Source organism: Hippocampus comes, unplaced genomic scaffold, assembly GCF_001891065.2.
Source record: "Hippocampus comes isolate QL1 unplaced genomic scaffold, H_comes_QL1_v1.1 scaffold108, whole genome shotgun sequence".
Classification (NCBI taxonomy): domain Eukaryota; kingdom Metazoa; phylum Chordata; class Actinopteri; order Syngnathiformes; family Syngnathidae; genus Hippocampus; species Hippocampus comes.
In genome coordinates, this window is record NW_017805071.1 from 54,194 (window position 1) to 68,317 (window position 14,124).

Below are 14,124 nucleotides of genomic sequence, written 5' to 3' on the forward strand. Positions count from 1 at the left end.
TAGTTAATATTTCCCACCCCCCCCCCCCAAAGAAAAAAAACAAAACTGCACAATATACAGTGTTGCCCCGCTGTATTGTGTGTTGCCTACAATATGGATTTTTTTACTTTACTTATTTATTGGGGTTGAAAAGTATCTACTTGCACTTTTCAGCAGTTTATTGAACACTGAAAACAACAAAACACACGAGCACAATCAGCTCATTCGCGCAAGAGCTGTTGTTGGCCACAGCTCACGCTCAGACACTTGCACAGACTCACCCGCCGCCATCACGCACGGCCACCACCTCTAAAAATACATAAACTGTTTGGTCTCTATCGTGCAGTTCCAACTCTTATGAAACAAGTTGGATGTACACCCTGCATTGAACAGAGGTTAACTGTATATGTACTCTGATACTCATAGGAGTCATGCGACGGTTTGAATGGGCAAAACTCCCATTTAAAATGACATGTTTTATTTGCATCTGATGCAGAATATTGGGCACCGATTTAATGATCTCAACATGTTCACACTCTCACATCTCAATCAAACCTATTCGGACCAGTGTGTAATTCATTATATTCTTTGGACCTAAAATAATTGTGCTGCTTGTTTTAAGTTGTGGTTTGCGCATGCGTGTATTGTGTTGTCAGGTACCAGCAGACTGGCGTGCGGTGGTTGTGGGAGCTCCATTGTCAACAGGCAGGAGGTATCCTGGGAGACGAGATGGGTTTGGGTAAAACCATCCAGATCATCAGCTTCCTGGCTGGACTGAGCTACAGCAAACTGAGGACCCGAGGCTCCAACTACAGGTGCACGCACACACAAAGCTTGGCCTGAGACTTTGTGTCTGTATGGTATGAATATTTGATTAGGAGGATTTCTGCTTGAGTGTGCTCATCTGAATTATTTAACGTGTTTCAATTATCGGACTCTTGACTTTGGTCCTGCAGACATCAGAGGATACACTGACACCGTTTGAGTGAGCCTTTTCATGAACACTTAAGTGGAATCTCGGAGTCATGAAATGGCTACGCTGCCGGAGCGGGGCCATAAATCAAATGTATAATACATGGCACAGGAGTGGTGATAATCTGGTTTTACTGCACAAATAACAGTTGTGCATTTGGTAGGCGGAGCTTCCCCATTGGTCAATATTCTGTCTGCTGTAGAAGTCCAAATTGATTGCTTGCAAACTCAATTATGGTCCAATATCAATAGCTTCCACTGATGCTGAGGTTCATACCAGGCCATTAGTGCATCTTTGAGGGTGTGCTTATGTGCATGTTTTCTGTAGATTTTCACAGGAGCGAATTTGTAAAGCGATCATTTAAGTTAACATTCTGTTGCCACCTTTACTTTCTGCCTCACGCAAGCACTTTCCGCTCTCTGGGAATTGCCTTTATTTAGTTTAATTTGGTTTAGGAATTATTACTTTAATTTGCCAATGAAATTTGCTGATATTTCCTGCAGTAATAAACCCTTTGTCCCCCTTGTTGACACATACTCCGCATTCGCTTGCAGGTATGCTGGCTTGGGCCCCACCGTCATCGTGTGTCCTGCTACGGTCATGCACCAGTGGGTGAAGGAGTTCCACACCTGGTGGCCACCTTTTAGAGTCGCCGTGCTTCATGGAACGGGGTCCTTCAGCAGCAACAAGGTCTGTTTTGTTTCCTTTGGTTATAGTTTTATGGTCGTGTTCACAGATCCTCCTGTGTGAGCTATAAAGTTTTCAATGGAGTCTTATTCCTCTGGGGGGCACTAGAGCACTATTAGTTCCTTATACCACATAGGAGGGGAGATTCTCTTTAGTAAGATGTTTTTTTTTTTTTTTTTTTGCTGTTGTAGGAAAAGTTGATTGCAGAGATAGCATCATGTCACGGCATCCTGATCACCTCATATTCAGCAGTGAGGATCTTGCAGGACACCCTACAACGCTACGACTGGCACTATGTCATCCTGGATGAGGGACACAAAATTAGAAATCCAAATGCCGGAATCACCATAGCCTGCAAACAGGTGCAGTGCGTCACGCTGAGAGATACATCACCAATTTTGAACCTTGCTTGTCTGCGGTTTTTGCTAAGTTGAAGGCGTTGCCCCTAAATGGTAGCCTTTGGACTGACGTTTGTAGTGCAATACAGTATCTGCATACAGATGTCGCAGAAGATTTTTCTTTCACTCTCATTGACATCTTTTCTTTTCCTTCCCCCCCACCCTCCAGTTCCGCACCCCTCACAGATTCATCTTGTCTGGCTCCCCCATGCAAAACAATTTGAAGGAGCTCTGGTCTCTATTTGATTTTATCTTTCCTGGGAAACTGGGCACTTTACCCGTCTTCATGGAGCAGTTCTCAGTGCCCATCACTATGGGAGGATACAGCAATGCCTCACCTGTTCAGGTACTGAACTATGAACGGTTGTCACCTTTACATTTGATACTCATTGACCTGACTCCCAGTATTTTGTGAGCAGATGGTTTGGATGACAAACATGAATTGTAATTCCAAAAACCAGAAAAATTATTATCTGGGGGGGAAAAAAAAGGATATTTTTGTTCACGGCAGTGGTGATAGCTCTACCTGTATTTCTAGCTTTCTCAAGCATGGTTTGATTTCAAATGGACTGTCTGCTACATGTTTGACACATACTGTAAAGAGTTTTAGCACATTAAATCACGATTTGTATTTGTATGCACATGCTGATTTCAAGAGGACAGCAGAGCCATTAAGAGCCAAATAATACTGTAGAGCCATGCAAAGGAACTTAAGATCATCCCATGTGTGTATGTGTCTGTTTGTTTTGTGCATGAGAGAGAGAGAGGGAGAGGGAGGAGTGGAGACCTAAATTTTATCCCGTTGTCATTAGTGTCCACTCGTTAATAACCCACTGACTGAATGGATTTAATTATTTAAGATGGCTATCGATGCTTCTTCCGCTGTCGATAATAAAAACCTTTACTAATTATTAATGTTATTAAATGGTCAGAAAAAGCTACGCTCGGCTACTTCTTCCTCTTCTTAAAATCCTCGCTGCTCCGTGGGTTGTGTGTGTCTGTGCGTGGCATGTGTGTGTATAACCCTACATGTGTGTAAAAGTACATAAAAGCGTATTGGAGAGGGGGCCGCGTCTACATGTGGATATGGGATCCATTACTGAAGCGCGCCTTTACACCCACATGTGAACCCACTCAGCATCATCTGCTGCCCTCTCTCACCTCGTCTCCACTCCGGCCGAAATTCTCACTGTATTATCACCCACTCCTGCTGTGACGAGCGGTCTTTTTGATCCCTCTGCGTACCCCCAGTGAGTTAATGTTTCAAAAGGTAACTGGCCTTTCGCATAAGGTGAAGAGGGCCACTTGAATGGTGTGGGGAGGGTCTCCACTAGTGTCCCCCGAGACAGGCAGCACTCTGCTCAATGGTCAGTAGCTCAGAAAGCTTAGAGGAGGTGATGACAGAGTGAGAGGGGGGCCAAATGACAATCCTGCCTTCAGGAAACATCTCTGCTGACAGGTGTTACCGCTGACTGGATTGGCTGCTCTTTTTAGCTGCATGTCTGTTCTTTTTTTAATGAGCCGGATCACGTGTTCACCTCCAGGTCCAGACGGCGTTCAAGTGTGCATGCGTGCTGAGGGACACCATCAATCCTTACCTCCTTCGAAGAATGAAGGCAGATGTCAAGGCCAACCTCGCCTTACCTGACAAAAATGAGCAGGTATGTCTCATTCTAGCAAACATTAGTTTTTGTTACCGTTTTTATTTTTCGTAATTATTTTTTGAAGTACCCCATACATGATTGAAAAAAATAACGTTGAGTAACCTACTAAACCTGGTGGAAAGTGGGCTCCAGTATTTAACTGCCTTTGCTAGTGCTTGATCATTGAAAGGGACCACATGTGCAAAGTCTTAATAATTGTTCCATGACTTTGCATGGCCTTTCCAGGTGAAGCCAGCTAATAAAGTCCCGCTAAAGTAAAAGGAGCAAATATTCATTAATGTAGCCCAGTCTCTGGTCTGTCCTTGAGTCTGATGCCGCTTGACTCCTCAGTTCACTTCAGCTCATTAAGTCCGTCCCCAGAGACGCTGATGGCTCCAACACGATTCTGCCCCTCTAATTTCTCTTCTCACACACACACACCACTTCAGCAAGGTGCTTTAAAGAGGATGTTCACCGCTCATTACACTCTCTGAACACTTGTCCCCTCTATATGCGTAGGTTTTATTTTGCAGGTTAACACAGGAGCAGCGGGAGGTTTATCAGAGCTTCTTAAACTCCAAAGAAGTCTACCAGATACTCAATGGGGACATGCAGGTGAGCAGAGTAACCGAACTGATTTTATGCGTCGGCTGATTTGATGCATGTTGCATTAAAAAGACAAGGAGAGCGCACTTGCGGTCTGGGACATGACTTCCAGGAACACAACAAGCCTTATTCATTATTTAACCCCCCTTAACTAATGAATTTAGTTCATCACTTAAAGCCATTTTTTTATGGTTAGAGACTCGGGGTGAAATGTTTCTTTTCGAAAACCTACATTTTGGTCAGCTCCATAACAAGCTTACTTTAGTCGTCCTTAAAGATGTGGAGGTTGTGCAGATGCTACTCTCGCATTAGGCGGACCCTAGAGAGAATCTCACCCCATTTATCACCACTAACCAAATGGACGTGGTTGGAGAGCCGAGGGTGACCACAGCAGATTGCACGTACACACATATTTAGTGGTCACTCCCGAGTCCATTAACCACCATTACTAATGCAGTGACCGCTGTGCCTTCATCAAAAAACATGGCCCTAATTGTCCGTAAATAAGTTATGCAACTCATCCCTCTTTGCGTTTATCTGTTTAAAGGTACAGCGCTGCGAAGACGACAACAATGTTTACGCAAGGGTTTTTATAATTAGCTAACATCTCTCTCAAGATTCAATGAGCTTTCAACAGTGCCAATAAAAGAAGAGATCAACCATACAAAAATCAAACTACTTATAAATGACGATAACCGCAAATAGAAATATAAAAATTAAACACTGTATTTTCTCAGAGGTCATCTCTCTAATCCACCCCATGCTCCAATTAGTTGCTGGGTCCGCCTAAGACAGATAAATGCCTCCCTGTTTCTATCGAGATAAAATATCGTATAGCTAATAAGTGTAATTACCTCAGATTGTTGCGGAATTGCTCATTCACGAGTTGTTATATATTGTTTGTTTTATGCTTCGCCCATTAGCCCTCCTTTGCTAATCTAACAGAAGCATCAAAACAAATAAACCAGCTCTCAGATGAATTAAAGTGGCCTTACATTAGTGTGTGTCCTCTCCAATGCCGCGCGTGTCCATGTTTGTTTCAGAACGGACAACAGTGCAAGATGGCATTATTCCCAAAAGAGTTGAATAAGAAAAAAAAACATCGCAACAGCACTGATCGCAAGCTGTAATTTCAGACAGACTGTTGACCCCAAACAACTTAATTGGTTCTCAGGTTTTCTCAGGCTTGATAGCGCTGCGTAAGATGTGCAATCACCCGGACCTTTTCTCTGGCGGCCCGCGCCTGCTGAGGGGGATCACTGAGGAGGAGCTGACCGAAGAGGAGCATTTCGGCTACTGGAAACGCTCGGGCAAGCTGATCGTAGTGGACTCTCTGCTGCGTCTGTGGTTCAAGCAGGGTCACAGAGTCCTGCTCTTCACGCAGTCTCGACAGGTGAGCGGCGCAACCCTTGTTTTTTTATTTTATTTTTTGTTTCATCAATTCATTTTAAAAAATAAACGTAAATAATTGGACCCTGATATCATTTGTTTCCTTGGACAATGAATGTAGTTGTAGAATTTTTGAGGGTGCTTATGAGAGGAAGAATGTGAGGCATCTGTTGTCATAGTCGATACCAATGAGATTAGACCTCAGAGGAAACCTGAGACCCTCCCTGTCGGTATCTGTGTCCATATAATATTAATCTGCTTTAATCCTTTTAGGTATAATCTAAACCCCGACCGCCCCAACCTCCTTTTTGTCCTCCCTGCTAACCGTTCTCTTCCCTTGCAGATGTTGCACATCTTGGAGGTGTTTGTGAGGCAGAACCACTACGCGCACCTGAAAATGGACGGCACTACCCCCATAGCTTCCCGACAGCCACTTATCGCCCGCTACAACGAGGTACGGATTAGTCATCCCTAATGGCGCCGAGTGTTTCCCATGAAAATCCCCTCCTGAGGGACAAAAAGACTTCCGAGGAGCCGTGCTCACCCTGAGGTGGAAACACTAATTGATGGCAAGCTGTTGTTCATCTGGATGCTCTTTACTGCTCAATTTTATATACCTCGATACGTTCATTGAGCAAACGGTTTTATCGTCATTTGTCATAACCAACCTCCACTGTCAAATTGATTAACTGGTAAGAATGACAGCCCCTGCAAATTTATGGTCAAATGTAGTCAATTATAGGGAACTCAAAATGCATTTAGAGATAAAGTTACTGGTCAGAAGGTGGGCCAATATGGTTCGAAAGGAAGATATTCACCTCCTGGACACAACATTGACTTCAGCTGCACAAGGCAGTATAAGACCTACTCTCCATTGACAAAGATAGAAATGATCAGTTTTGACTAAAATTACTAATATGTCGCCCTTGTGGCAAAATAAGAACGAAATATTATGAATGACAAAGAGTGTGTGTTCTGACCAAAATCACACTAATTGACATAAATGAATTTAAATACTTTTTGTAATGTCCAGTATCATCAGTGTAGTCACTCATCACATTATGCATGTTCCTAATAAAGTGGCTAGTGAAGGGTTGATTTGTCTCTATTTTTGAAAAAAGAAATGTGACAATTTTTGCCCAAAGTCCTAATATTACTTTTAACATGTTTTTTGTTTATCCCCCAAAAGGACACATCTATATTTGTCTTCTTGCTGACGACAAAAGTGGGAGGTCTGGGAGTCAATTTGACTGGAGCCAACAGGGTCATTATCTATGACCCCGATTGGAACCCGAGTACTGACACTCAGGTTTGTCATTCTCCTTTTTTCTTTCATTTTCATGAAGTCGTACCATTTGTAGTTTCAAAACATTTTTTTTAGGAAAAAATAGACCTCTGAAGTCCCAAAACCTAGACTCAATGTCCTCTAGTAACTTCGAAGGGCCCAACAACAGATTAACTGTTTATCTTTTTGCTTTTTCTTTTACTTTTTTGCCATACATATTCCGAAAGAACAATGAGAACACAATCGAAGAGGAAAATAGACACTGTAAATTACGACCATAGAAGGCGCTTGGTGGTGTTGGTTTTATTTTTTACTATTGACTGCGGTTGTGGTACAATAAGGCTTTAAGATCAGATCCCTGATTTTCTCGACCAAATTTTGAATGACTGAAGCCACAAAAACATTGCAGAAAAAAATGATCCAGACAAATAGGCCAAGTGAATCTAATAGATTTCGCGTTCATGTTTGTGCGGTTGACAGGCGAGAGAGCGGGCCTGGAGAATTGGTCAGAATAAGCAAGTAACCGTCTACAGACTCCTAACTGCAGGCACCATTGAGGAGAAAATTTACCACAGGTTAGACACTGCCATTCTTTTTCGGATTAATCAATTGCCGTTTGGCTTTTGTGCTAATGAACACGCTTGAATGTAACACATTTCTGTTTGCACCATACAGGCAAATTTTTAAACAGTTTCTGACCAACCGTGTCCTGAAGGACCCCAAACAACGCCGCTTCTTCAAGTCCAACGACATTTATGAACTTTTCACCTTAGTTGACCCTGATGAGAAGCAGGGCACAGAGACCAGTGCAATATTTGCCGGTATGCATCGTTTTGTGCGTCAGCAGAAGGAGGTTACAACAGATTCCCTGAACACATTTTTTTTTCTCCCCTGCATTCGTTATAGGTACCGGCTCTGATGTCAAGGCACCTCAAAAATCCGACAGAACGCACCATAGTAAACACTCCAAACCTCAGCCAAATGAAATATATGCGAACAATATGCATTCCTTATTAAACATCTCCGAATCTACATGCACATTATCTCAGGGTACTATAAATGGTACCACGAATGCACAAAATCATCCAAACGGCACGGATGCAGAGCCGCATTTCTCATGTGCCCAACTAAAGATCGACACGGGCCTGAAACGTAGTGAGAAGAGGAAGCACTGCGACTCCAACAAAGCGAAGAGACACAAAAGTAAGAAGCGTAAACGTGAAAAGGACGCTCGCTTCGAGGGCCAGCGCATCTCGCACTTAGTGAAGAAGAGAGAGTACAAGAGGACGGACGCCGAAGACCAGAACAAATCTGATGATTACGTTTTGTCAAAGCTCTTCAAAAAATCTGGTACGAGCTCAGATTTATTTGACGCGTCTCGAGCTTTTCCGTGCAGATGCGTTTGACGGCCGTGTCGTCTCAGGAATCCACAGCGTGATGCAGCACGACTCCATCATCGAGTCCTCCAATCCAGACTACGTCCTGGTGGAGGCCGAAGCTGACAAGGTGGCCAAGGATGCCCTGAAAGCCCTCAAAGTGTCCCGCCAGCGGTGCAGGCTGGCCAGTAGTCGAGCCCCCCCGCCGCCCGCACGGTATGCACACTCAGTGGGACATCATGAATTCCAGACGCTTGCTCGTTATGTGACCTACCCGCCTCACTTTGTCCCGCCTTTTGCTCTCCAGGAAACGCTTTGGGCAAAAGAAGAATTTGCTCTTGGTCGGACCATCTGTGCACACGCTCCCCGATTCGAACAAATGCAAGGTAACTCGAGTCTTTTTCAGAGGGTTCATTTTTAGGGTACGGATCACTGTACCTTGAGGGCAGCCTTAGATTTTGGACCATCACAGATGCGTGATGGTCCAAAATGTTATTACCCTTTTATTTTGAAGGGTAACGTAAGATGATTTTGAAATATTTGGGGATCACACTTTGTAGTATATTTACAATTCCAACCAGTGGTTCTTAGTGTGCCACGAGTAGTCAGGCTCACTCTCGTAATACTTGGCCCAAATACAGTTCAGTTGTTTTATTTTCTTTCATTTAGGTATAGTGTTAATGTTCTATTGATTTGCAAAAATGTTATTTTCCTGGAAACTTTAGACGTTTAATGCTACTGTATTTTAATGTTAGTCATATAGTGGTGCTTTTTTTTTTTTAACATGGAACTTGGTGTAAAAGGTTTGAAAACTACTTTAACAAAACTGCCTTAGCAAAGTTAGCTATCTTAGCATCAGCACACAATGCAAAACGCCATAGACAGGCTAACACATAGTATCAATGTGTTGTTGTTATAACCCTGTCAACAACAGATTTTTGAAGAAAAATGTTGCAATAGCAGATGTAGGCTGACAATATTGTATAGCATTCACAGGCATATATTTTTTTACCTGCAGTAAAAAAAAAAAAGAATCGAGGGTTCACTAATTGCAGCCTCAGTAGCGGTTAATTGAATTTCACAATGTTAATGTGTGTGATTCTCTGTCAGGATGCCGCTATCATAACAAAGACACAGTCAAAGAAGCTTGATTCAGGGGCTCATTTCAGCGGGGAAGTAGCCGAAAGTGATTTGAGCTCAGCCCCTCCCTCCTCATGCACACTGCTGGCCCGCATGAGAGAGCGCAACCACCTCAGCCTTCCCTCCCGGAACCAAAGAGAGGAACAAGAAGACAACGAGGGAGAAGATGACGGGGCCGGCAGCTCGCGTCCTGCTCCGAGCACCGAGTTCGACGAGCTGCTGGCAGACCTCCGCAACTTTGTGGCCTTCCAGGCGCGAGTGGACGGGCAGGCCAGCACGCAGGAATTGCTGGAGTACTTCACACCCAGACTGAGCATCAAGCAGTCGCCCGTCTTCCGAGAACTGCTCAGGAGCATCTGCGACTTCCAGCGCGATTCTGGAGAGGAGGGCCTGTGGAGGCTCAAGGAGAACTTGCGCTGAAGTTAAGACAACGGCAACCTCCTCAAATATTCCCATACAGTGGAACCTCAAAAAAGTTGACCATAATCCTCTATGAGACGTTTCAAGGCATAATAGTCACCAAATGCTCAGCTGCATTCCTAACTAGATGCGTTGTTCATATTTGGATATTGTACTGTACCTTTTATACTGTTTTTTTTTTTTTCCTTAACTAGTTTGACACACCTCAAAGTCATCCACTTATCACAGACTTTTTGTATGCAAAATTGCAATGCAACAAAGTGGACAACATCATCTCAGTCAATCATCCTCAACTCCTGTACAATGTGCGGAATCCACTCCAGTGCCTGTTTGAGCACTTCTGCCTATTGTCTCATTTATTCTATTTATCTGCTCGTTCTTCTTGAATTGAAGCGCTTTTAATACTGTCAGTTTACCTCAAATGTTCAGCGTAATGGTGAATATGTGCTTTTATGATCCCAACTCGTCAAGTGTCATAATTTTACAAAGAAATGGAATGTGCAATAATAAACCTTTTCAATAAGCTCGGTTATTTTGCTCATGGTTTGTTTTTACTGGACGGTTGAACACAATCTAGTACTGCTTGACATCCGATGTTTTAAAAACGCTTGGAAAAAATAAAAAAGTAAAACTACTCATTTGAACACGGTATGGATCAAGAAAAGGATTGCGTGATGCTGTCACCCGCTGGCATTTTATAAGTATTGCTGTAATTAATGTTTATCACTAGCCTCATAATAGCCAATTTTTGTATTTTGTTGTTGTTTTTTTTTTTTAAATGTAGGTTCTTAGTCATCCAGAACATGCTAATCCACAAAAGGTTTTATTGAGGCAACTGGACTTGTTTTTTATTTTCTGATTTTATTTATTTTTAGGTGACTTGGGCAATTATACTTTTACGCTAATGTTTGTGAGCATTTCCTTGATTTATCTGATGAATGAACAGCTCACGTTGCACTGTTGGAATAAGTTCTATTTCCTGTTCTATGGTTATATTTTTTTCCTCTGGCATCAATTTGAGCAGTTGTGGTGGTATCACAAACAAAACAAAAAACCTCTTAAATGTGGCAATGTACAGAACATACTGTTTGCACACCAAATGGCACCACTTTGGGGAATTTGAAACTTCCACTGCATGCTATTAATATATTTGGAAGTACCTCATGTTGCAATATAAGAACTTCTGATTATGTGACTTTCAAGTGCGCTCACTATATTGTATTTTATTTTTGTGCATGACCAGATGTCCAAATGTACAGCCAATGTTTCAGGTGCTTTTAATTTATGAAGACAGACAGACTTTAAGCTGTTCGACTTTCCTCTTGAATGTTTGTGTGGTTTTTTTCAAGGAGCACGAGAATAAGCTCCACAAGCACTTGAGGCCTCCTCAAGTCTTCAGGAGCAAATATTGGGCTAAAGTTATTTGATTTCAATTTTCTGCACGCACCCCACCATGCAGGTCATAATAACAACTTTATTTTCAGCGGTGCATAAATTAATTACGCGCATTTAATAACTAAAATATCATTATATTCCCCCTTTAATAACATAAACGCCGCACGCCGGGGAAAGCCTTAATAGCGCGGGGCCGTGTAACTGGCCATTATCCGCCTGTAATGATATTACAGAACCAATTACGCGCCATTAGAAGGGATTTGGTGCACTTTATGTGCTTTGCGCTCCTCTTGGAAATTTCTGCAGCCTCATTTTGCGAGCGCCTCGCAAAAGGCGCGCGGGCGTCGTCCCGCATGTGCTTTAAAACTAATTGAAAGGCTCCCGCAGCACGTCATTCATCTCGGCCCGCCTAATAAATCGCGGGACCCCTTGCTGTGAACAAAATCAAAAATTTGGCCTTGCGAGTGTTGCGGAAGCGCAAGCCCTTGTAAAGTGGACCCTTAACACACCCCCGACGTGCAATTAACACCCCAAAAACTCGCTGCTTTTTTTTCTTTTTTAATATATGAACGAAATCAAAAAGTTCCGTTGGCATGTGCGCGTGTTTATGGTTTGGGAATAAGCGTGTTCTGCACTTTGGCTCACACACACACACACACACACACACACACACACACACACACACACACACACACACACGCACCCAAGGAGGGGTGAGCGAGACAAACATAATCCGATTAGGAGCAATTAGCCGTGAGATTGTGCGACACCAGATGAAAACCTTCCCGCGGTCTGCTACCCACGGCCCGTGGGCCATATGCGATCCTCCAAGCAAATGTAAAATAACATCTAAAAAAAAAAAAAGAACAAATTATGACTAAAACACACAAATGGTCATCATTTGTAACCATTTGCTTTCATTATTTGTCATGATTTTAGCACGCCCCCCGAGGACATTTAATGCCCCGAAAAGGTTGACATCATGGACACTCCCCGAGGTGTGTGTGTGTGTGCGTGTATGTGTCAGAGAAAGAGAGAGAAATGAGAGAGAGAGAGAGTAGGGGGGACAAGTGGAACCTCCCAGTCAGAGTCCAACCTTTCTTCCCTCCAGAGCAGCATCTCCTCTATCACGCACACACATACACACATACACGCACACACACGCTGTACGCACGCGCACAGGCAGTGCAGTTGTGAGAGGATGCTCCCGCAGCCCACTTCCCAACTTTGACGTCCATGTCGTGTGTGTTGCGATCGGAGCAGGGATTGTTCTTACTTGTTCGATTGTAAAGTGAAACTCTTGGCAGGATGTTTTACTTCCACTGTCCTCCGCAACTCGACGCCGAGTGCTGTCGCTCCAATACACGTAAGTACATTTTTAAAAAAAGTGTGAGTGTGAAGCATGAAAAATGGGTCTGTCTGTCACTTAGTGTGAGATATTTAGTGCACTTGGTGTGACTTTCTTTCCATGTTCCTGTTACGTTTTTGTTGTGCATGCTTTGCGCTCTGGCGAAATAGAAAATGAAAGAGGATTTTACAGTTAAATGTTGGTGGTTGGGGCCCTGGGAGCGGCTTTCATCGTCGGAGATTTCTTTCACAGGGACGGATGTTGTGAGGCTGACTTTGGTTTCAAAATCCTTCATGACTCCCCTCAGACTCCAAAACAACGTCAAAGTTTCATTATGTAACTAAAGGCCAAAATCAATCGAGCAATGTTTGCTGTTGCACATTTTGCACTCAGAATTTATATTTTTCTCGAAAGGAAAAATAAATCATTGCAAATTCTTGTGATTTTTTTTTTAAATTTCCAAAACGGACATTTAAAACACAAGTATGTGATTTACAAAGTGATTAAACATGTGGAATGTACTTTTCAGTGAATTCGAGCACTTTTGCAAACCACGCCCCAGCTGACTTTGACGATGGCTTCCTTCGTAGGAAACAGCGGAGGAACAGGACCACGTTCACTTTGCAACAGGTATTGCACATTTTCAAACTGGACACACTCCACATTCATCTGTTCACCCGTAAACCTTCGGGGAATGCATACATATACTCTATTTTCTTATTGTAATATTCCAACCTTACTGTTTATTTGAATTACATTATTTGTCGTTTCATTTTATGATTTGTTTATTGTTATTGAAAAACGTTTTTGCTTCGTCTTTTGCTTTGTTTTCTTCATCTTGTTGAGGACGTGGTGTTGTTTTTTCACAAATGTGCACATCGTCAAGTATCGCTGCTTGCTCCATTTGTGGTGCAGTTGTTAAAAATGAAAATCCTGGTGGGGGTGGGGAATCATATTTAAGATCATAATCATGCTAATAAATCCAAACTTGGCAGAAAGTTGCTTTCTATACGTGAAGTGCGAAGTAAAAAGCTTATATATATATATATATATATGTGTGTGTGTGTGTGTGTGTGTGTGTGTGTGTGTGTGTGTGTGTGTGAAAGATAAGCTGTGTCTATGTTAAATATAGATGTGTAGATATTAAAAACCTTAAATATTTATTTTATTAACACAAATCAATAATAACATGCATACATGAATTGTTTTCATCATACATAAATTGTATTTATTCAAAATAATGTGAAAATGATATGTACCATATTTTCACATATTTCTTTTGCATTGCACTTATTTTTTCTGTGTGGCTTTTTATTTTAAAATGTAAGCATGGTTCCTGTTGATAGATAGATGTGTATGCATTCATATTCATATTAATTATTATATATTTAAATTATGTACTACTGATTGTGGCGTGTGTGTGTGTGTGTGTGTGTGTGTGTGTGTGTGTGTGTGTGTGTGTGTGTGTGTGTGTGTGTGTGTGTG

General features: G+C 42.5%; 2 protein-coding genes across 2 annotated transcripts in view; both read left to right on the forward strand.

Annotated features, from left to right (window-relative positions):
- ercc6 (excision repair cross-complementation group 6) overlaps positions 1-11,223 on the forward strand; it is a 17,593-nt gene extending 6,370 nt beyond the window's left edge. The window contains exons 8-22 of the mRNA XM_019864623.1: positions 636-794; positions 1,507-1,642; positions 1,831-2,001; positions 2,207-2,383; positions 3,582-3,698; positions 4,200-4,295; positions 5,461-5,679; positions 6,019-6,129; positions 6,865-6,984; positions 7,441-7,535; positions 7,636-7,781; positions 7,867-8,310; positions 8,384-8,552; positions 8,644-8,722; positions 9,447-11,223. Coding sequence (XP_019720182.1) covers positions 636-794; positions 1,507-1,642; positions 1,831-2,001; positions 2,207-2,383; positions 3,582-3,698; positions 4,200-4,295; positions 5,461-5,679; positions 6,019-6,129; positions 6,865-6,984; positions 7,441-7,535; positions 7,636-7,781; positions 7,867-8,310; positions 8,384-8,552; positions 8,644-8,722; positions 9,447-9,896 — 2,689 coding nt within the window. The 3' untranslated portion in view covers positions 9,897-11,223. The remainder of the gene's footprint in view (positions 1-635; positions 795-1,506; positions 1,643-1,830; positions 2,002-2,206; positions 2,384-3,581; positions 3,699-4,199; positions 4,296-5,460; positions 5,680-6,018; positions 6,130-6,864; positions 6,985-7,440; positions 7,536-7,635; positions 7,782-7,866; positions 8,311-8,383; positions 8,553-8,643; positions 8,723-9,446) is intronic.
- Positions 11,224-12,437: 1,214 nt separating this feature from the next.
- drgx (dorsal root ganglia homeobox) overlaps positions 12,438-14,124 on the forward strand; it is a 9,699-nt gene continuing 8,012 nt past the window's right edge. Inside the window, exons 1-2 of the mRNA XM_019864624.1 lie at positions 12,438-12,657; positions 13,169-13,269. Of these exons, the coding sequence (XP_019720183.1) occupies positions 12,600-12,657; positions 13,169-13,269 (159 nt within the window). The 5' untranslated portion in view covers positions 12,438-12,599. The remainder of the gene's footprint in view (positions 12,658-13,168; positions 13,270-14,124) is intronic.